Source organism: Rutilus rutilus (genome assembly GCF_951802725.1).
Source record: "Rutilus rutilus genome assembly, chromosome: 22".
Classification (NCBI taxonomy): domain Eukaryota; kingdom Metazoa; phylum Chordata; class Actinopteri; order Cypriniformes; family Leuciscidae; genus Rutilus; species Rutilus rutilus.
In genome coordinates, this window is record NC_140227.1 from 28,629,421 (window position 1) to 28,654,668 (window position 25,248).

At 36.1% G+C, this 25,248-nt stretch overlaps 1 protein-coding gene across 2 annotated transcripts in view; it reads left to right on the forward strand.

Annotated features, from left to right (window-relative positions):
• epha8 (eph receptor A8) overlaps positions 1 to 25,248 on the forward strand; it is an 82,395-nt gene that overhangs the window by 36,861 nt on the left and 20,286 nt on the right. For both annotated transcript variants that reach the window (XM_084395406.1, XM_084395405.1), the window contains exon 3: positions 11,627 to 12,290. In XM_084395406.1, coding sequence (XP_084251532.1) covers positions 11,627 to 12,290 — 664 coding nt within the window. The remainder of the gene's footprint in view (positions 1 to 11,626; positions 12,291 to 25,248) is intronic.

Consider the following 25,248-nt stretch of genomic DNA (forward strand, 5'->3'; position numbering starts at 1 on the left):
AATGCAATTGCAGAGCTCTTTAATTCAATTACAGAGCTCTGCAATTATACATATCTTTAATTCGTTTTTTTACTAGTAAAAATTCAATTAGAGAGCTCTGTAATTGTTATTGTTACTAGTAAGAATTGAATTTGAGAGCTTTGTAAATGTAATTCTTACTAGTAATAATTGAATTAGAGAGCTTTGTAAATGTAATTGTTACTAGTAATAATTGAATAAGAGAGCTCTCTAATTGTAATTGCTACTAGTAATAATTGAATAAGAGAGCTCTCTAATTGTAATTGCTACTAGTAATAATTGAATTAGAGAGCTTTGTAAATGTAATTGTTACTAGTAATAATTGAATAAGAGAGCTCTCTAATTGTAATTGCTACTAGTAAGAACTGAATTTGAGAGCTTTGTAAATGTAATTGCTACTAGTAATAATTGAATTAGAGAGCTTTGTAAATGTAATTGCTACTAGTAATAATTGAATAAGAGAGCTCTCTAATTGTAATTGCTACTAGTAATAATTGAATTAGAGAGCTTTGTAAATGTAATTGCTACTAGTAATAATTGAATAAGAGAGCTCTCTAATTGTAATTGTTACTAGTAATAATTGAATTTGAGAGCTTTGTAAATGTAATTCTTACTAGTAATAATTGAATAAGAGAGCTCTGTAATTGTTATTGTTACTAGTAAGAATTGAATTAGAGAGCTTTGTAAATGTAATTGTTACTAGTAATAATTGAATAAGAGAGCTCTCTAATTGTAATTGCTACTAGTAATAATTGAATAAGAGAGCTCTCTAATTGTAATTGTTACTAGTAATAATTGAATTTGAGAGCTTTGTAAATGTAATTCTTACTAGTAATAATTGAATAAGAGAGCTCTGTAATTGTTATTGTTACTAGTAAGAATTGAATTTGAGAGCTTTGTAAATGTAATTCTTACTAGTAATAATTGAATAAGAGAGCTCTCTAATTGTAATTGCTACTAGTAATAATTGAATTTGAGAGCTTTGTAAATGTAATTCTTACTAGTAATAATTGAATAAGAGAGCTCTCTAATTGTAATTGCTACTAGTAAGAACTGAATTTGAGAGCTTTGTAAATGTAATTGTTACTAGTAATAATTGAATAAGAGAGCTCTCTAATTGTAATTGCTACTAGTAAGAATTGAATTTGAGAGCTTTGTAAATGTAATTCTTACTAGTAATAATTGAATAAGAGAGCTCTCTAATTGTAATTGCTACTAGTAAGAACTGAATTTGAGAGCTTTGTAAATGTAATTTTTACTAGTAATAATTGAATTAGAGAGCTCTGTAATTGTAATTGTTACTAGTAAGAATTGAATTTGAGAGCTTTGTAAATGTAATTCTTACTAGTAATAATTGAATAAGAGAGCTCTCTAATTGTAATTGCTACTAGTAATAATTGAATTAGAGAGCTTTGTAAATGTAATTGTTACTAGTAATAATTGAATAAGAGAGCTCTCTAATTGTAATTGCTACTAGTAAGAATTGAATTTGAGAGCTTTGTAAATGTAATTCTTACTAGTAATAATTGAATAAGAGAGCTCTCTAATTGTAATTGCTACTAGTAAGAACTGAATTTGAGAGCTTTGTAAATGTAATTTTTACTAGTAATAATTGAATTAGAGAGCTCTGTAATTGTAATTGTTACTAGTAATAATTGAATAAGAGAGCTCTCTAATTGTAATTGTTACTAGTAAGAATTGAATTTGAGAGCTTTGTAAATGTAATTCTTACTAGTAATAATTGAATAAGAGAGCTCTCTAATTGTAATTGCTACTAGTAAGAATTGAATTGTAGAGCTCTCAAATTTAATTCTTACTAGTAAAAATGCAATTACAACGAGTAACGCTGGGGACAATTTAAGCTAAAACGGCTTGCCATAGTGAGCAGGAGCTTTCGTTTCTGCTCTGACAGTCTCTGAAGTGGTCAAAAGTGGACAAGCTCAAAACGCTTTAGACCCCGTTCACACCTGTATTTAACATTGTCTATTTGTGATCCGATCGACCAAAACGCATCTTAATAGCAGGTGTAAACAGAGCCTTATTTTGATTTGCCTATTTGTATGTTGACATTTCAGTAGAATATTACATAGTTCAGTCATTCTTCAGACATTTAAAGCCGTTGAAAATGTCTGTATCCTGTGCTCTTGCTTTGGCTCAGTTTATTGGGCTTTGCTCTGAAGTGCCGGACACATATGTTAACAATGAATGATGTTTACAGAGGGAGATGTTGTGAACCCCGTAAAGGCTCTGGATGGAGCATAACTCTGTGTGCTAGCGTGAGGCCGACACACAATTAACAGGCCCGTTCCACAAAGGTTATCACTGTCAAAGACTGTATTCCAATTAGCAGGCGCAGAATTCAGTTCAAATCAAGATTTCTCACACTTGAGCGAAGCGGGAGGGGGACGTTTCCAAGATTAAGCGTCTGCCTTGATGCTACATGATTGTGTCACTGCAAATACCACCCCAGGATGGCCAGTCGTTCTGTTGCTTTTGTCAAACAAGATTCAAAGGATTTTCTCATCCTAGCTGCTAATCTGAAATTGGATCACCGAGAACTTAGACAAGACTATTCTCTGTCTGTTTCTTTTTTTTTCCTTTCTCACCAGTTGCATGTATGGCTTTTCACACTATTCTTATCCCTGTCATGCCACTTTTAACCCTGGGTTAAGTTTCGAAGGGGTAATTTTGAAGGGGGTCAGCACCAGGGTTATTATAATAAAACTAAAACCAGAACTGAAACCAGAACCATAACAAAAATATTCTTTGAGCTACTTGTCAAAGCAACATTTCTCATTTTCATTTAGTTGAAATACTTAAATTAAATACTTTGTTTTAAGGTGATGCAGTTACATTGTACTTACTCAAATAAGTACTGAGTAATATTAATAATGTACTATACTGTACTAACATAATTTACTGTTATTACTATAGTAAGTACATGTAGTAACGTGTAACTACGTCACCTTAAAATAAAGTGTTACCAATAAATAACTATTAAATATGAAATAAAAATGAATAAAAACTACACTCACCTAAAGGATTATTAGGAACACCTGTTCAATTTCTCATTAACGCAATTATCTAATCAACCAATCACATGGCAGTTGCTTCAATGCATTTAGGGGTGTGGTCCTGGTCAAGACAATCTCCTGAACTCCAAATTGAATGTCAGAATGGGAAAGAAAGGTGATTTAAGCAATTTTGAGCGTGGCATGGTTGTTGGTGCCAGACGGGCCGGTCTGAGTATTTCACAATCTGCTCAGTTACTGGGATTTTCACACACAACCATTTCTAGGATTTACAAAGAATGGTGTGAAAAGGGAAAAACATCCAGAATGCGGCAGTCCTGTGGGCGAAAATGCCTTGTTGATGCTAGAGGTCAGAGGAGAATGGGCCGACTGATTCAAGCTGATAGAAGAGCAACTTTGACTGAAATAACCACTCGTTACAACCGAGGTATGCAGCAAAGCATTTGTGAAGCCACAACACGCACAACCTTGAGGCGGATGGGCTACAACAGCAGAAGACCCCACCGGGTACCACTCATCTCCACTACAAATAGGAAAAAGAGGCTACAATTTGCACGAGCTCACCAAAATTGGACAGTTGAAGACTGGAAAAATGTTGCCTGGTCTGATGAGTCTCGATTTCTGTTGAGACATTCAGATGGTAGAGTCAGAATTTGGCGTAAACAGAATGAGAACATGGATCCATCATGCCTTGTTCCCACTGTGCAGGCTGGTGGTGGTGGTGTAATGGTGTGGGGGATGTTTTCTTGGCACACTTTATGCCCCTTAGTGCCAATTGGGCATCGTTTAAATGCCACGGCCTACCTGAGCATTGTTTCTGACCATGTCCATCCCTTTATGACCACCATGTACCCATCCTCTGATGGCTACTTCCAGCAGGATAATGCACCATGTCACAAAGCTTGAATCATTTCAAATTGGTTTCTTGAACATGACAATGAGTTCACTGTACTAAAATGGCCCCCACAGTCACCAGATCTCAACCCAATAGAGCATCTTTGGGATGTGGTGGAACGGGAGCTTCGTGCCCTGGATGTGCATCCCACAAATCTCCATCAACTGCAAGATGCTATCCTATCAGTATGGGCCAACATTTCTAAAGAATGCTTTCAGCACCTTGTTGAATCAATGCCACGTAGAATTAAGGCAGTTCTGAAGGCGAAAGGGGGTCAAACACAGTATTAGTATGGTGTTCCTAATAATCCTTTAGGTGAGTGTATATAGGCATTTAAATATATATGATATATGAAAAATAATGAAAAATATAAAAAAATTATATATATATGTGTATATGTGTATATATGTATGCATTACAGAATAGCTGTATATATATATATTTAAAACTGAAATAATTATTTAAAACTGAAATAAAAATATAAAAAAATTATATATGTGTATATATATATATATATATGTATATATATATATATATATATATGTATGTATATATATATATGTATATGTATATATATATATATATATATATATATATATATATATATATATATGTGTGTGTGTGTATATATATATATATATATATATATATATATATATGTGTGTGTGTGTGTATATATATATATATATATATATATATGACAACTAAATTACTAAAATGTTAACTAAAATAAAAAAATAAAAATTACGGAAAATATATATATTTTTTATATATATATATACCTTTTCGATATTCCCAACCCACATTGCTGAGAGAGACGTTGAATATAAACGTGCTGTGCACTTTCCTCTCAATAAGAAAATAAACACAACAAGTGTTGACAACAGCAGTGAAGAAAGCAATTCACCGGCATCATGTTGACAGATGAGATAAATAAAATTACACTGTTATGATAGTTTGATTATAAAGTGTATTTGAGACTTTATAGATCTGTCAGAATATAGTTTGAATTAATCCCTTTTCTTTGCATGACACATTGATATTACAGTACAGAATAGCTGTTTTGGGATTATCCTGAACATTGCATTATCATTCGTTTCACGTCTTATAGAATGGAAAAGAGGATCTCGGAAGCGTGCTTAAGCGTGCGTCCTTTTGATTTTCACTAAAACACTTTTCAAAATATCCTCCTTTAGGAACGACATGACATTAAGTAAATAATAACAGAATTAAAATTTTTATGTGAACTATCCCTTTAAGATAACCAGCCAAACCCTGACGCCTTAGTACTTTTCTGTTAGTGTTATTCTAGATTTGTACAGAAGAAGTGGAAACAAATGCTGTTTTTGTGCATATTGTTGTGAGATCTTCCGTGAATGAGTCTTGGGATGTGTTTCAGAATCACTTTTATTCCCTGGAATGACTGCTTGTATGTTTGCAGCTGTTTGTTCGGCGGTGAGCTCATTCCAGGATTTGACGGATTATGAATGTATTCAGGAGAAAGATCTCCCCTGCTTGTGACTGACAGAAGTTTGACGTGTCCCATAAAACAAACCAAGATAAAAAATTTAAAAAACAGACACTTAAATATTTTATCCAAACAAAGATGTTAAATAGAGTTAATGAGGTTCCTTGTGTGAAAAGAGGGAAATTGGACCTCATAGGATTGAATTATTATTATTAATTAATTGTATTTTATTATAATTTAATCATTTATTAATTTAAATTTGAAATTGTGTAAAGCTTCAGTAAAGCTGTCACGGGGCTTATTAATTAAATGAATAAAAGTTTATAGTCCAAGAATATTTCTACAAGGACTGAAATGAATTTAGGGAATTTGGATCACTAAAACATGAATTGCTTTATTAAAATTAAATTATTAAAATATAAATAAATATATGTGGAATATTACTTTAACTTATAATTATCATATGTTTATTAATTATTATTTTATTTAGTAATTCTTAAATAATAATGTGCTTATCTTTAGTTAATCTGTCAGTGAGCCGTCTCAATAAATTGAATAAAAGTTTCTAGCCCAAGAATATTTCCCATGTACAAGGTACGGAAATGATCTGAAACCATTAATCTGCATTAACAAAGAATATTACCTTTTATATCGATGTGGAGATTATGGAGATTAGCTTAATTTACATAAAAAGTGTCTCAATTAAGATTAAAAATATCTGATCTGAAGGATTTTCATTGTGGCTCATTGTTCCATCGCTTTGATCAATTTCAATCATTTTCTTCCACTGATCGTCTAATATGTGATGTGGCTAAAAACAAAACGCAGGCTTTTATCGGAAACCTCATGAAAGAACTAAGCGAATTACTTCCAGCCCTCGAGCCAACCTGAAAAGTGTTAGATTTTAACAGACTCTCTAATCTAATCATTAGTGCAAGGACAAATTAAATTTAACCGCTAAATACTCAAAGTGGGAGGCTGGCTACGGTGTGCGCTCCAATCCAACAGTTTAATTACCGCAACGGGCTTTTTGTAGTTTTCCCATGGGAAGCGTGGGCCGGGGTGAGGCCAGGGAAGCGAGGAAATCTGCTCCTTTGGAAGATGTACTTGTGAGGAGAGGCCAAGTTCACGGTGGCCAAGCTCAAGGCTCCTCTGAGGTCAGCGTTTTCCCTTTCAATTAGTCCGGCTGTGTCCGTAATGTATTCAGGAGAGGCGATCTGCTCAAGGCCAGCGGGAGCTCAATGCTATAGTGTACTGTGTTTGCTATGACAGGCATAAACTTCTACTTTTCTGATCACTGTTTAGAAGTTCGAACTTTTTCTGCAGACAACGCGAGTGTTGCTTGTCTTAGAAAGTGCCTCTATTTGTGAGATATAGTGTGCTCCATGCATGGCGTATTTATAGGGCAAAACCAGAGAATGTCTAATAAGGGGAGAACTTCCACTCTCAGTAAACTTCCGGCTTCTGAACTGGTTGCAGTTCCACTCTGGTTCCATATGAGGGCGCTCACAGGACGAGTGCAGAATGAATGGAGGTCTATGGCGCTATACCCCTCAAAATTCACTTTTCTCAGGATATCATTTCTTGTCTAGTAATTTGAATGTTGTATTCGAAAGGAGATGCAAAGAAATTACACATTGCTGGGTGTTAGATTTTTTAGAGTCACTTATTTGCTTTAAAAAGTCTTTTAAAATGTCAATGACGTCATACACATCGTACGACCAGAGATACTGCTTTACGGCAATCCTTCAGTCACTCTGGTGCTTTCGCGCTCTGCACTTTCTTTTCACTCGAGGCATCGACAACACTTCTGACACAGGTAAACACACGTGCTAGAAGAGTTTTTGCTTTGTTTGTTTCTGGTCCCGCTTCGGATGCCGCGATGCCATCAAGCGGTATCTCTGGTCATAATCAGTCCTTCAGTGACCAATCAGCGTTCATTAGCAGAATGCTAGCGTGTTATGGGCAACAACAACTCGACCTGTAAGAAATCGAAAGGACATAAGTACTCGTTCATTCAACTTTCGACCTATAACCCATGTTCAACTGGCAAAACCTACAATCAAATCTGAGATTTCTCAACGGCAATCGGGTGAAAGAGACAAATTTAGCCGTCTAGCCCCATAGACTCCCATTCATTTTGCACTCATGGGCGATTGCCCCCAGTGGAACTCTGGTGGAACTACAACCTAAATTTGGTACAATAGGACTTAATAGGGAGTGGCCAGGCTCTCTGTAGACTCTATTGGTTCGCACACTTCAGAATCTCATCGGAAGTAGTAGGTCATCAGGGTACTTTTATGAGTACTGTGAATTCGGACACACTTCTTTTGTCACATACTGTTTTTCAGCTACTATATACAGTAGTAGGGAAGTATGCGATTTTGGATGCAGCCTATTTAGCTTTTTACTAATTCTTTCTGACTTCAAAATTCATAAAAGTCATGTTTATTTGTGATTATCATGATGAACAAAATATCATAAGTACCCCATTGAGTTTTTGTCGAGGGGTGCGAACTTACATGTTGGCCTAAAAAATTACGTCATCACTGCCTATTGCTAGCGGTGTTGCTAGTAGGAACAACCCATAAAATGTGCTTTTGCTTAGTGATGCCTTCACCATTTGTAGTATCTGTTCTCTCAGAAACATTCCAGCCTTGTTTCCACATCTGCCTGCTGTTTATCTCGCCGTATATCATGTAAGAGTGCATAATAATATCTATAGAGGAGAAAATAGATGTGAGATTAGCCTTGAAGAGTAGCGAGCTAATAACAGAACATCCCTAGGCGCTCCACAAACTGCAAACCATCATTTTTCCATAACAACATAATGATAAGTGATGCTGTTATACTGCTATTACTACCACTAGCCACAAAGTGCACAGATGCAGATGTCAAATCCTGGCCACTAATTTGCAGACGCAAACCATACAAACCTAATGTGCATTTTTACATAACGGTGACAGTAACAAACCTGAAATTAGCTTAAAATGTTTGCATTTGTTCATTTGGCAGACGTTTTTATCTAAAGTGACTTGCATCGCAGTGTTATTTTAGTATTATAGTATTTATTAATATTTTTAATGAGTTTTATTTTAATGTAGCCTACTTTTTTTTTAATTGATTTGTAGTTTTATGTGCTAATGAGTTAATGAAAAAAAAAATGTGTATTAGTTTTTGCCTTAATTTTACCGAACGATAACAACACTGTGTTGCATTCCAGGTATACATTTGATCCATTTATGCATTTCCTGGGAATCAAATCCATGACATTGGTGTTGCTAGAGCCATGCTTTACACTGAAAATGATGATAATAATAATAAATAAATAAATAAATAATCTGTGAAATGTATGGTAAAACCAGCACATCTGATCGCCAGAACTTCACGATAAGAAAGAAAACAATCATCAACTGAAAATAAATAAATGTATAAATACATTATTATACGTATTTTCACTGTAAATTATTAGATGACTTTTTTTCACTTCCAAAAACTGTCGATTTTTACAGTATTTTACTGAAAAGTCCCATTAGATCTATTACAGTTCTTCACCATATAGAGTAAGGGACCTTATTGTTAATCACTGTAGCATTTTTACAGTAATTTACCGCTAAAATAACGATATTTTTTACCGTTAGAGCTACAGGAAATGTGCATTAAACTGGATGTATTTTTATTTAAATTGCTAGCTATAAGCATTTAGCTTACCTTTTGAACTTATCAGAAAACTGACCAAGACATCAATTTACACCAATACCAACTATAAAGTAGATTAATACATTCATTATTTACAGTTTTCCCGCTCCAGATCCCTCCCGAGCATCATCATCTGTCCACTCTGTTTATCCGGCAGCCCTCCGCTTTTAATTAGCAGTGAATAACCGCTGCTCGCTCACGGCGTGTGGCGTCAGTAAAGCCTGGCGTGAGCCGTGAGCTCGTGAGATGAAAGACCTGCTGTGTGTGGAGGCACGTAGCGGACCCTTCTCATGGGGCTGGAAACCAGTCGGGCTGGAGGTCTTTCACTCCGCAGCTAGCCTTCAATTCACCTGCTTTACTATTACATGAGAAGGATGAAAGAGAACAGCTAATTGCCCATAGACAGCGCCATCAGAAAAGGCCTTTATGAACTGTCCATACACTCTCCTTTTCTGCGGTAAAGAGAGAAAAGGGCCTATTGTTAAAGGGATAGTTAATCCAAAAATGAAAATCTGTCATCATTTACTCATCCTCATGTTGTTCCAAACCTGTATGAGTTTCTTTTTTTCTGTTGAACACAAAAGAAGACATTTGAAAGAATGTTGGTAACCAGACAATAGCCATTGATTTCCATATAAGGAAAATAAATACAATGGAAGTCAATGGCTGCCGTCAACTGTTTGGTACGGAAGCGTATTGCATTCACTTGAGGAAAAATAATCTACTCTGTTTTTCTGAATTAACGAGTTAATTATCTCAGAATTACGAGATCATTTTTCATGAATAAAAAGTTTTTGCTCTGGTTTTCTGAATTAATGACTTAATGATCTCAAAATTATGAGATAATTTTTCTTGAAATAAAATGTATTTGCTCTGTTTTTCTGAATTATTTAGTTAATTATCTCAGAATTATGAGATCATTTTTCATAAAAAAAATATTTTGTTCTGTTTTTCTGAATTAACGAGTTAATTATCTCAGAATTACGAGATAATTTTTAATGAATAAAAGTTTTTGCTCTGTTTTTCTGAATTATTGAGTTAATTATCTCAGAATTATGAGATAATTAAGTCATTAATTCAGAAAAACAGCAAATATTTTTTATGAAAAATTATCTCATAATTCTGAGATAATTAACTCAATAATTCAGAAAAAACAGAGCAAATACATTTTATTTCAAGAAAAATTGATCTCATAATTTTGAGATAATTAAGTCATTAATTCAGAAAAACAGAGCAAAAACTTTTTATTCATGAAAAATTATCTCAGAATTCTGAGATAATTAACTCGTTAATTCAGAAAAACAGAGCAAAAACTTTTCATGAAAAATTCTCTCGTAATTCTGAGATAATTAACTCGTTAATTCATAAAAACAGAGTAGATTATTTTTCCTCAAGTGAATGCAATACGCTTCTGTAGTTTGGATACCAAAATTCTTTAAAATATCTTCTTTTGTATTCAACAGAAGTAAAAAAAAAATCATACAGGTTTGAAACACTCATGGTGATGAAAGTTGTATAACATATTTCATCAGTGTTTCTAGAAGTCTTGAAGAACCCAATATTTCAAATATTTAATATTAATGTTGGGGAGGCTGCTACTTTATGCGTGGCAAGCTCATGTATAATTACAAGCATTGACATAACCACTATATTTTGCATCCCTCTGCTATCACGCTACTGAAACCTGTACTTGAATTTGTAGCAACTTCTTATTTTGCAATAGTTTTTACCTGTTCGTTAGTTTTGGTGTTCTCTGGTTGTGGACGTCTTCATTCTCATTGATCAGCATTTCCGTTTTTTGCTTCAGGCTCTTGATATGAATCTTTAAGTTCATTTGCAACTCATAATAAAATATTTATTCATGCCTGATTATTTGCATTGCATAAGAAACTGCTTAAACCGCACAAAAACCACCCATGAATAACGAGGGATACTGAACTTTATTAAGGAAAGGCAGGCCACATTCATCATGATATTAATCTTATGCACTGCAATGCATATGTAAACGTTTTAAAGAAGCTCTAATGCATATGGCTGTGAAAAGTGATATGCTGTTGAAGTAATACTGGACTGATTTATAAGAATCTTCACACTGTAAATATGTAAATCCACAAGTTAGATCTCTATCGCATTAAAGATGTGTTTGTAACAGCACATTTTGAGCGTGTAATCTCCTATCCTTAAAGGTGCACTTTTTTTCGCTTTTCGCTGCCTTTTACTTTATTTTATTAGCTTAAATGTGTTTTTATGTGCTTATGTTTATGTGCCTTGAGCATCGCCTGAAAGCACTATATAAAGTATGTTGTTGTTATGATTATCAGTAGTAATTTGGTCAGTTGCATGACACGTCTGGTCATGTGATCTCAACATGTTGACTCCATATTAAAAATAAACTAAGGAAAATGTAATAGTATTTATTCGTTTTTATGTAAAACTGTTTTAATTTGCGAAATCAGTCTTTCAGATGTAACCATTTTCAATAATAACCCAGATTCCCCTTCTGTCTTCGCACAGTGGGATGCAATCAATGAAATGGACGAGTACTTCAGCCCCATCCACACGTACCAGGTGTGCAACGTGATGAGCCCGAGCCAGAACAACTGGCTCCGGACCAACTGGATCCAGCGTGACGGCGCCCGGCGGATCTACATAGAGGTGAAATTCACTCTGCGAGACTGCAACAGCATGCCAGGCGTTCTCGGTACCTGCAAGGAGACCTTTAACCTCTACTACTACGAGACCGACCGTGATGTTGGCACGACCATCTGGGAGAGTCAGTTTTCCAAGATCGACACCATCGCCGCCGACGAGAGTTTCACCAACGTGGACCTGGGGGTGAGGAGACTCAAGCTGAACACTGAAATCCGTGGCGTCGGGCCGCTCAGCAAGCGCGGCTTCTACTTGGCGTTTCAGGATATAGGAGCCTGCATCGCCGTGGTGTCCGTGCGAGTGTACTACAAACGCTGCACGGGAATGGCTCGCAACCTGGCCGTCTTCAGGGACGTGGTCACGGGGGCCGACTCGTCCTCGCTCGTGGAGGTCAGAGGTCAGTGTGTGGACCACGCCGAGGAGAGAGACACGCCAAAGATGTACTGCAGCGCTGAGGGCGAGTGGCTCGTTCCTATTGGACGGTGTGTGTGCAGCGCTGGGTTTGGGGAGCACAGAGACAACTGCATTGGTGAGTGACAATACCTTACATTTGAGTTGCTGTTTCACCATCTTCAAGCACATTTTCAGAACTGTATTTTTGCATTTCCAAGCCCGAAGAGTCCAGTCTAGTCCTGCATCCGAATATGCTTACTTTCATACTATATAGTAGGTGAAGCTATGTGAGCCAAGTAGTATGTTTGAATTCATAATAGTCATAAAACGGCTGGGGAAAAGTGACCTTCCGGATTCTGAAGTGAGTACATACTGGACACAGGAGGAGTGGAGCTGTGAATGGTGGTTAAGTAGGTCACATGACTATGACAACATGACAATGTAGTACATCCAAATTTCATTCATACTACACACATCCATACTATACAGAACATACTATTATTAACAGTCACGAAGTGATCAAATGTAGTGCCTACTTTACATTATAAGATTTTGGATGAAGAATATGTCGTTCTGGTCGTTAGATAGTGCCATCTTCAGATTAAGGCAATGAAAAAAAGTGTTTTTTGTGCCTCTTTTGTCATCCGCTAGGCAAGAAAAATAATGATATTAATCATAATTCAGCAGCAGTACTGAAAACAGAATGAATTTAGTGATGCAACTTAATGGGAATGTTTCTTCATGCTAACAGTAATGCTATAGATAATAAATATGGATGCTTGATATAATAATTAGTGATGGTTCACGATAGCTGAATAGACTGCTCCCTTTTTTGGGGTTATTTGGAAGTAATGCTGAAAACAGAATGATTTTAGAGACACAACTTCTCGGGGAAGTTAATTGAGATCATCTAGTGAGTTTATAGTTTATAACGCTTAATATTTAATGTTTTTAACATTAGTAATATGTGTAACACTTTACAATAAGGTTTCATTAGTTAACATTAGTCAACTACTTTAGTTAACATTAACTAACAATGAACAATACTTCTACAGCATTTATTAATCTTAGTTAATATTAATTTAAACATTTACCAATACATTATTCAAACATTAGTTAATGCACTGTGAACTAAAATGAGCTAACAATGAACAACTGTATGTGTATTAACTAACATTAACAAAGATTAATAAATACTGTAACAAATGTATTGCTCATTGTTATACATGTTAGTTAATACATTAATAATGTTAACAAATGAGACCTTATCGTAAAGTATTAATATAATTTTTAGCTGTAAATATTTTAACAAGTGGTGCTGAGGAGAGGATGGTTTCAGAGACACATTTTTTTTATATATTAATAATATTCATATTTTTAATATTAAAGAATTCAATAATCTATTTTGCGATTCTATAAAGAGGTCTTCACAACTTCTTGAAGACCGTTTTAGCATGCTGCATGATAGCAATGTTCCAGCCGTCAAAACACTACTTTTATAACAAATATTTAAAAATAAATTTTAAGTTCAAAATTAAAAGTTAAAACTTTCTCTCTAGTTTTTCCATTTTCTCATTTTGCACTGGAATGTATAAGTTCACTGGACACACGTGACTAAATGCTGTGGAATTGTTATTAATTCAATTTCCCTCGTGTTGCCTGAATCACAGCGTTCTGTTTTGAACGTATTACTCAAACCATCACAAACTCATACTTTGTCAGGTGATTTTCTGCTCGATCTGTGGCTAATAGCACTCGTGGCAATCCATTTCCTTTTCCTCTCTCGTCTCTAAAGTGCTGCCGCCAGTCAGTAAAGGTTAAGTGTCTGAGCCGCAGAGTCAGGCTTTTGGTGTCTAAACTGGGTCGCTGTGCTAATTCTCTCGGTGAGCGCTCCTCCTCTAGTCACGCACATCTCAGGGACAAACCCGGCATGGCAAACTGGGCTGGGCTTGGACACTGCAAAAGCAAAAGAAACACTCTTAAAGCCGTAGGCGCAGACCACGTGGAAGGATTGCATGCCGTCGCAATAGAAAATGTCAAAAGGATTCCCGTTTTGTTTGACCGAGATCCAAGAGATGGGCTCCTACTAGCATTTTAAGTGCCGATCAAAACAGAGCACTAGCTTCACGTCTCACTCACGTCAGCTCTGTTTTGGGTTTTCCAGTGGGCCTTCCAGGCCAGCGTGAAAATGTAGGGAAAATATCTATTTCAGAGGAGATGAGATAGTTCATGCTATCGGGATAGCAGGGAGCCTTGTCAAAATCCACTCCATTTGGCAACTTGATTTAACCTACTTAGATTCAAGGGAGAGTGTCTTCCCCACATGTTCAGCCGCCGCTGTGGGCTAACTTATTCATGAGCGCTTGTAAACAGCCTTCCATGCAAAACAATTGTGTTTGGAAGGGCATGATGACGCTGTGCCGGGGTTTACAATCAGAAATACAGCGCGCTCCAAAGGTCTGAGGTCATATTGTAAATTAGGGATTTTAAAATGTGGAAGGAAACTAAGTTTTAGGATTTTGAAAAATGTATAACCATGAAATGGTGTAAAATAAACAAGAAATATTTCAGATTTTGCAGTAAAATTGTGATTTGGTCACATTTTTGGATTTTCACATTTTCTTGCTTTGAGCTGAAATTTTTTCTCAAAATGTTGTGCTGATGATATAATTTGTAATGGAAATATTACCGTACAAAGGTTTGGGGTCGGTAAGATGTTTTTATTGTTTTTGAAAGAACTCACCAAGGCTGTATTTATTTGATCAAAAGTACAGTAAAAACAGTAATATTGTGAAAAAATGATTACCACTTTAAATAACTTCTTAATATATTGTAAAATGTAATTTATTCCTGTGATCAAAGCTGAATTTTCAGCATCATTACTCCAGTCTTCACTGTCACATGATCCTTCATCATTCTAATATTGCTGCTCAAGAAACATTTCTTATTAATAATGTTGAAAACATTTGCTGCTTAATCATTTTTTGTTGAAATGGTGATTAAAAAAAATCAGGATTCTTTGATGAATAGAAAGTTCAAAAGAACAGCATTTATTTGAAATAGAAATACATTATAGATGTCTTTACTGTCACTTTTGATCAATTTAATGCATCCTTGCTGAAGAAAAGTATTTTTCTTTTTCTTTTTTTTACTTACATTGAAATTAAATGTACATTACATATAACTTGCATTATGTACACACACATATATATATATATATATATATATATATATATATATATATATATATATATATATACAGTGCAATGCATAAGTGAATACACCCATGCTAAAGTTGACTAAAAAGAGGAATAAAAAATCATATTTTGGAAATTGAACTTACTGTAATGCCTTAATTAAAAAAATGAGGAAAAACCCAACCTTTAAGGACACCAATTTTTTTTGTGAATGAATAATGTATCGTAAATAAATAAATGTTCTTCCTTAAAATACATGGTGCATAAGTGAGTACACCCCTATGTTAAATTCCCATAGAGGCAGGCAGATTTTTATTTTTAAGTATTTTTTTTTTTTTTTTTTTTAGGATACTATGCATCCTGATAAAGTTCCCTTGGCCTTTGGAATTAAAATAGCCCCACATCATCACATAGCCTTCACCATACCTAGAGATTGGCATGGTTTTATTTCAGTTAGCCTAATAGCTAGTTTGATTTGCATTGAGAGATGATCTTATGGAAAGTACCCCATGCCAATCTCTAGGTATGGTGAATGCTATGTGATGATGTGGGGCTATTTTAATTCCAAAGGCCAAGGGAACTTTATCAGGATGCATAGTATCCTAAAAAAAAAATACTTAAAAATACTTAAAAATACAAATCTGCCTGCCTCTATGGGAATTTAACATAGGGGTGTACTTACTTATGCACCATGTATTTTAAGGAAGAACATTTATTTATTTACGATACATTATTCATTCACAAAGAAAATTGGTGTCCTTAAAGGTTGGATTTTTCCTAATTTTTTAAATTAAGGCATTAAGTTCAATTTCCAAAATATGATTTTTTATTCCTCTTTTTAGTCAACTTTAGCATGGGTGTATTCACTTATGCATTGCACTGTATATATATATATATATATATATATATATATTTTTTTTTTTTTTTATGTCCTGAAAGAATAATCAGTGTTTGCAAAAGAATTGTATTAAAACTTTAGGTAAGTTAGACTCTGTTGCCACTTACCTAAAGCATTGTAATATATTGTGGTTCTTTTAGTTACCCAGCATGCACTGCGTCTGGGGTCAAATCAGAGTGAGTGTAAAAGTGTGTGGAACTGGGTATTCATTGTTGGTCGAAGCTATACATTTCACACTAAAATTGTCTTTTGGATGTTGCAATATGAAAATTCATTCAGCAGATTCTAAGTAAGAATGAATGTAACGGACGACCACTTTTCACAGCTGAAGGGGCATCCTTCATAAACGTCTTTTGATATACACTGCCTTGTCTAACATTAACAATACGATGCAAAAATTGCGAGGGCACAAAGCTAAGCTTTACAAGAACGCCGTACATTGTCCAAGACGAAGAATTCTTTATTCTGAGGGGCTCCGAGTTCAGAGTTGTTTATTGAAGTCTTTTGTTCGTCTGTAAAAAGCTTACGAATGTGACTTCGTAACGCTTTCTGACATTAGCTGATTTCAAAGCCAGTCAAAAGCTACTGTACATTGTTGAAGAGGCCATCTTTTCACAATCCCAGCCATCAATTTCCACTTTTCATGCTCTCACAGATTATAATTATAAACTCCTCCGAAGAATCTAGCGTGTGCTTGTGATTGTTAGCCTCGACACATCAGCAGCCCGCTGGCGACCGGTAAGGGGATTTCAGAATGCTTTAGTCTGTCACTCTTAGATAATGATATTTATTTTCTGACAGGGTACAATCGAACGGAAAGGAAAGAATGAGCTGTAGAGTTTTAATAATCTTACATTAGATCATAAGCCTGAAAGCAGCCAATCAGATGTTTTAATTCGCTAAGCAGACAGATTCATTCTCGTCTCATAGACACTTTAAAGTCCTCCAGCTGTGTGTTTGTTACTCACTGACTTGAAGACACCTGACAGAAATATGATGCGATTTGAGAGACGTGACGAACCGGGATTGCACACAAGTTAAGAATGCCATTTATTTGCACGACTTTGTTGTTCACTATGCTCTATTATATCGCATGGTGAAAATGGATTGCGGGTGGTTAGCGAATAAGAAGCAGTGTTAAATCTTCTGAAACTTCCCCAGCTAAAGTTTTTTTTTAAAGAAAGACAAACATAAATAGTGATGAAAGTCACAATATTAATTGGCATGGATGAATTTTTCCTGTACTGTAAGTAAATGCTAGTTAATAGAGGAGGTCAAAATGACAAGTTTTACCTGAGATTTGGAGTCAGATATCAGTAGGGGGGAAATTATCTAGTGCAAACTTGGGGGACAAACATGTAAAAAGTGGCCGCTGGCATATAATGCAACAAGGATTGCTAAAGTAAACAGATTTTAAGGTAACTCTTTATTTCGATGGTCCACTTTAGACGTTCTAGGGACTATAAGTAAGTTTGCAACTGCATGTTAACTAACTCTCATTAGAGTATTAGTAGATTTTCTGCTTAAAATCGGCTAACACTTTATTTTGATGCTCCCCTACAGACATTCTACTGACTATAAGTAACTTTCCAAGTACATGGCAATTTATTCTACTAACCCGAACACTAATAGTCTACTTATACTCTAATGAGAATTAGTTGACATGTAGTTGGAAATTAATGAGAGTTAGTAGACATGTGGTTGCAAAGTAAAATGTCTAAAGTGGACTTTCGAAGTATAACCGATTACACTTATAGACTTAAAAGATAATATAATAATGCTGCCATGTATTCCCCCCATATGAAAAGTGAGAATTGACATGTTGACCTCCAGTGGATAACTCAGGTAATATGAATCTATAGCATGCATGTTTTGTCTTTTTTATTCGTTGATGTTTTTTTTGTTTCGTTTTTTACCAGAAATAAATTATACATTTTTTTATACATGATCCAGCTGGTATTTGCACTAAAATATTGCATTGCATACTGTGTGGCACAACTGTTTAGATGCAAATCTAAGATATCTAAGATATCTTCTTATGACTGTCTGTGCATTTTCTGAAGGTAGGGAATTATAGGTGTTTTTTTTTTTTTTGGTTGAGGACACCATCTGTGTGTATGCAGTATAATAAGCCATATGTATTAGCAGGAGGATTTGTTGTCACAACACTAATATAAGGAAAGAGCACTCATGTCAGTGCTGAACAGTCATTTTATATTTCTATATATTTTATTATGCTGAGGATGAACGTGAAATGACAGAGCCTGAGAAAACCAGAAAACCACTACGCGTCAGCTAACTCTCATTATTAGTAGACTGTTAGTGTTCGGGTTAGTAGAATAAGTTGACATGTAGTTGCAAAGTTACTTATAGTCAGTAGAACGTCTAAAGTGGACTGTCAAAATAAAGTGTTACCCATTTTTTGACACGTAAGTTTAGGGGACTGTGGTTTTATATGGATGAACATCTTATCTAATAACAACTCAACAGTCTCTTTCTGTTCTTGCATGTGTAATGCAAAAGTAGGTTCTGGTCAATAAACATTGAGTGCTTCCTTTGTAAGTGCATTACGTTAAACATGTTTTTTTTCTTTGTTGACAGAAGATCTTAACTTGTACTGAACCTGGAACGTTCATACCTTCACGGTCTCCCAATGAGTGCTGTATGTCTGCTGGATCATCGTTAAAATCCCTCATTCTAGCAGCAATTTACTGTTTTATTTGAGCCACATTGCATGTCAAATAAAGCGAAACAATTGCAGCCAACAGCACATTGGTGGCCCTGATAACAAAAGCAGATACTGCGCCTGTAAATGGAAAGAATGAGCATTTGCGAGAGGGGGCGGAGTGGTAGGGTGGGCGACTAATTAGCCTTTTTTGTGTCTTAGCTGGGCGTGCATTGTGTACAGCATGAGGGTTTTCTGGCCAACATATTACACAGGGATTAAATGAGGAAACGGGGGGCTCCAGCGGACAATATTAAAGCCCTGCACGCAACGATGCCATTGTGGTGATGCCGTTTAATCTGTCAGACCACCATGCAGGCGGACGGAGGAATAGTGTTGGGGAAAGGGGCTTTGTCCCAAGAAAAGAAATGAATTTTATCTCAGCAAGACGGAGCTGGACCATGTCACTCAAAACACACCCCCACCCCTCCCACCAAACCATCAATATTGGCACTTGCATCAGAAATAGTGAAAAACAGGCTGTGTAATTACAAGCGGACAAACAAAAGCTACGTTCATTTATTTTATGCAACTGGCATCCATATTTTGTATTATAATTATGTGGGTCTAACGCATGTGTTTGCACATTTAATAACACTGGAAGGACGTGAATGACAGTGCGGTGTTGATAATATGGGGAAATTATTAAACGCATTACATAATCTGATTTTTAGATTGTGATTTTCTTTCTTGCATGCTCTTTCTCAAAGTTAATTTCATTTGGAGGATGTGAATATACACAGCTGCCTCCCAGTTTGCACCCGAAAACTGAATGTCTTATCAGGCTATTTGCATTGCCATTGTTCTCATGCAACAAACGGGCTGTGTGATAAAAATCCACAAAGCCGCTGCATCACAGCAACTTCATAAGCCAGATCAAGTCTGTGTAAGACTAAAGAACAAAAAAAGCACGCTCGACTTTTCTCTGGTAATTGGCGCGCACAAAACATTTCTTCATTTAGATGGCTCTTTTTTGTCAGCGGCACTGTAAATGCCTCGCTCCGCACTCTTCAATTAGACGCGCTTAGATAGGTGACAGCAATTCAATCAAACAATTAGCAGCCATTTAATGCTCATTAACAGAGAGGCATTTGTCTCATTTGATGTGGCTGCACACTATTTCCAAAGAAAAGCACTGTTGGATTGTTGCCGTACGCAGATTATTGCACAATAGCAACATGAACACCTATTGAACAATGAACTTTTACCCACCAGAATCTTAATGTGAAAACATAGACGTTTTACATCTGTTGTGTACTTGACTATTGTTAAAGGAGTCATAATGTTGTGTTACCTTGGATACCCAATGCTCTATTATAGTCTTTCAGGCACTTCTAAAAAAGAAAAGTGGAAAAAAAATCAACACAGAGCCTCTCAGACCCTTATTTCTAAAGGCATTATTGTCTCGCGAGATCTGATGCGATGTTTTGGCTGTCGTGGACGGTCATTATAATAATGCAAATGAGGGGCGCGTTGATTGGTCGTAGAAAAAATACACCATTTCCAGATACATTCTTACAGAAGCCCCACTAACTGAAAGCTATTTTCAAACTGCATGTTTTGCATGAGTTTGGCTAATAATGTTTAGTGGTATATTGTTTTCATACTTGCATTTAAACAGTTTTAGCCACTGAGCATGGACTCCTGTACCGTCACTACTGTAGCTGCTAGTGTAAAACAAAGTGGAAAGATGTGGCTAGCATTCGTAGAGTCCATTCCCCGTGTTTACCTCGAAGGTAACGTTACATACAATAGCCGCATTAGCAGTTAGCTGCTATTTGTTAACCACAGTAGAGCAATAAAAACACAGTCTTACCTTTTCAATTTCTGGCAACTCCCTGATGGTTGGGATGGCACCTTTCCCCAAACGGAGCTTCGAGGCAAAGTTCGCCTGATACTGCCCCAAATTTGTAAATGATTCCGGTGTAAAATGTTTAGCGCACACACCTAACGATACACCACTTGAAAGAGTTGTTGGGACAGCGTCATTAAAAATGAATTTCCTCCACTGTTCCCTGATAGTTTCGTCCGTTTTTGGTAGATAAAACACATTTGCATGTTGTTTGTGGCAGTCAACCACAGAGCATCTCAGGTGTGCACTCGGTTTCTCCATCTTTCTCGAGTCGACTAAACTGAATCTGAGGGGGAGAGGGGCGGGCTTCCCGCGGCATAGGTTTGCGGTGTCCATATTTGGTATATCCTCCCCCGTCTTGACGTCAAGAGGGGGAAGAAATCAAAATCTCGTTTTTTCGTGCGCGTGCACGTGGCCTATTTTACAAACCCTGAGGTAAACAAACGCTTCACTTTTAAATATCGGCTTCCCGGCCAGTGTACAATCATTATGCAATCATAACATACATTGATTCTCGTGGAAAAGTGAAATTTCTACATTATGACTCCTTTAAAAAAAAAAAAATTTGTATTACATTTCTTGGTATTTTTTGGTATTTAATTTGTTTGGTTATCTATCTATCTATCTATCTATCTATCTATCTATCTATCTATCTATCTATCTATCTATCTATCTATCTATCTATCTATCTATCTATCTATCTATCTATCTATCTATCTATCTATCTATCTATCTATCTATCTATATAACAGTACAACACCATTATACTGCCTTGAAGAATAATAAATAAATATTTCAAAATTTCTATAATATATCATCATTATTTATGCACTTTGTTTTTGCTTTACTTTCTTTTTAGTGTTTATCTTTTTTTTGTGTCTAATATCTAGCAGGTTTCCTCAAGTCCATTTCCCTGGCAATTTTTTACATATAGGCTATTGAATATAGACTGGGATTGAAAAATGACAACATAGAAAATCTGATTTTTTTTTTTTTTTTTTGTGCAAAATAGGAGTATTTTCATTAGTGGTCTTACTCTTTTTAACTTTGTCCAACAAATAAATGATAAGTAGCCTAATATCATGGCAAGATATGATAAAAGCAGTTTAAATCAACTGAGTGACTAGGTTTGGTAAGCCTATTGCACCAGAAATGGAGATAAATGGTCTTTACGCTCTGTGCCGACTGGGGCTGCATGTAATCATGGACTCGCTTTGCTACATAGCTTACGCACATCCGTAGTGGCTAAAATTAATGCCAGCCAAGTTTTTAATATCTGTTCTCAGGTCCCTTCCTCCGCCAGGATTTGTTAACGTGGTGCCATGTTTCATTTCTGCCTATTAGTGCATGTGAGAGACGTTTAAGAACATAATTAAAGTGGGACGCCCCTGTGGGAGCGTTCAGGTAGATTAAACGACTTCATTAGCTTTACGCAACAGCAAGTGTGTGATGTAGCCACTGGACAGAAGCACTGGTCCGAGATCCAGGGCTTTCCCGCTGGGAGTCGACTGTCAAACGTGTAGATGCTTCTCGTTAGCAAGAGTTTCAACGGCCTGACTAAATATTACTGGCTGGTGACTATCTTTTTAAAAACTTTTTTAGTTTGGACTAGTTTAACTGGTTTAAGGTGGCAATCCGGGTCTGTTCACTAATATAAAAAAAAGCTGTTGCCGGTCTGATTGGTCTGATTTAATGGTTTTAAAGGGGTTTGGGGCACTTGTGAGCTAGTCTGGGGTGCGTTTCCCGAACAACGGCGTAACTCGCCATATGGATCATTAAAGAAATCAACTAGCTAGTCACGACTGTTTCCCGAAACCGTAGTGTCGCAAAGTGGTCGTTCAACCACGTTAGTTTATGACGTCACGCACGTGGTGGAGTAATAACTTAATTTAATGAATCTGTTTGAGATCGAATTAACGCTAGATATTTTGCTATAAATTACAGACTTGACATCTGAGCACTATTTCTCATTTTTCTCAGTTATTTTGCTTTATTTACAGATTCAATCATAGGCTCGTTCTTACATAGTAGAGCACGTTCGCACATGCTCACTCTTCAAAAACGGTGCTTTAAATCTCTTGACAAACTAAAAGACGTAAATGATATTTGTGTGTATTCTAAATAAAAGACACAGGTTGTACTGAATGTCAGCTTGCTTATTTTGCTCAAGATAAGGATTTATTAAGTCCACATGTCATGCAAACTAGAAACTCTGCTTCTAACCACAGGTCGAGAGCTGTCGTTTCAACCACACAACTTTGCGATGCTGTTTGCGATTGTTTGTTAGAACTATGGTTTTCGGAACTTGCGAACAAAGTTGGCTAACGATGCTTTTGGGAAACGCACCCCAGGATGGTTGACAAGTTGAAACTAGCTGAACACCAGCCAGACTGGGAGATCAGTTAGACTAGCTAAAATCAGATAAATCCAGCAAACCACCTTAGGCTGGTTTAGTTTTCAGCAGGGTTACTGGCACAAGCTATGTAGATAAGATGGATTTTTTTTCCTCTGATAACCCAGCTTGTCCAGTCAAAACTAGTATCCAACAAAGCATGCCTTTAACTAAACTGAAAAAGGGTTAGTTCTCCCAAAAAAAAGAAAATTGTCATCATTTACTCACCCTCAAGTTGTTCTAAACCTCTATGAAGTTCTTCTGTTGGACAATGTTTTGAAGAATGTTGATGACCAAACAGTTGCTGGTCCCCATTGACTCCCATAGTAAAGACAAAAATACTGGATACCAACATTCTTCAAGATATCTTCCTTAATGTTCAACAGCTTAAAGACATTCATAGAGGTTTGGAACAACTTGAGGGTGAGTAAATGATGACAGAATCTTCATTTTTGGGTGAACTCTTGAGAAAAAAAAAGGTGTAGGATTTACTTTGAAACAATTTTCCATCACAAGTTGCTTTATAATTTCGCCAGTAATCACAAAGAACCAGCATGAAATACTGAAGTAGACTGAAAAACAATTTTCTAGTAAAACATAGACTCCAGTAATCAGTTTCGACTTTCAGTGTAGACTTTTAGCTCATCTAGCAGAATGTTAAAGCTGCAGAAATACTTTTTAAAGGAAGTTATAACTAATCATTTGAATTCTGTTTAATCATTTATCCGTTTCTTTATCCATATCAAGGGGCAGCCGAGCCTATCTGCGCAATCACTGGGATTCTCCAAGTCAATAAAGTCACCGGCCGCGTTTCTCCTTCTACTGTTAATGACTCTTCAAGGTCGCCCCCAATTTAGACAAGTTGGTCTCCATCTATCAAGCACTTAGAAACAGGCACCACTTTTCTTGAGTAAATTGATCTGATAGCAATTACCCTCCTGCGCTTGGAAAGTTTAAGATGAGATCTTTGGAGGACACAGTCTAACCACAACTACAGACAATAAGATTAAGGGCCAAAATAGAAAACAGAAGCAAAATTGGATGCACGTCCAAACAGACCCACACACACATATATCTATATGTATATTAATGCAAGTATTTGAGAGTAAACTAGATACTTGGCTCCCCTGCCCTGTTCTTATAGCCACACTGTGTGGTTAATATCAGATTGCGAGCCACAAACAATTAACTCCTTACGGCCCTCTTATATATCCATTAAAAACCTCCCTCTGGGATAAACAGACATTTTTACACATGGCCGGTTTCAAATTAGGCTGCTTTCTTCAGACCAACGCAAGCCATTTTCACAAATTAAGATATGCTTGTGTGTCAGAGGTATATGGTTATTTTGTGCATAGGGGGGTTGAGTTTGTTGGCTTTATAACTCATCCGCTTCATCTTCTTTTAGCCTTGGGAGCAATTAAAGGATTAGTTTTTTTCCTCATTTAGCCCTATATTGTCCCAACCCCATATTATTTCCTTTTTTTAATCTGTGAAACACAAAAGGCGATGTTATGCAGGATGTCCGATCTGCTGTTTTCCATAAAAGTGCTGGTGATTTTTATTGTCAAGCTCAAAAAAGACGTATCACAAGGACGTTATTCACTGATAGTCAATATTTTAATGTCTAATGTGCAGCAGATAGCAGTACTTGTTCACAATGAAATGTAATCAGTGTTGTTTTAGTGTCATTGAGAAACTATTGTAGTTTTCAAACTTGCAACGTCATGATTGGTCACATGGCATGCGAGAACCAATCATATATCAAACCTGGCACGACCTGATGCCATTTTTGATTCAAGTCATTTGGACTGCTTTTTAAAGTACTTTTTCTACAGTGTAAATCACTATTTACTTTTGTTGTTTGGGGGGAAAAAGCAACTCTGTTATTTTTCCTAACATCTAATTTGTATTTTTTCACAGAAGGAGGAAAGAAACTAATATGTGGTCGGATAATGGATGAGAAAATGTTCATTTTTGTGTGCACTGTTCCTTTAAATCTACAGAGGAGGCAGTGAGTAACATTTAGC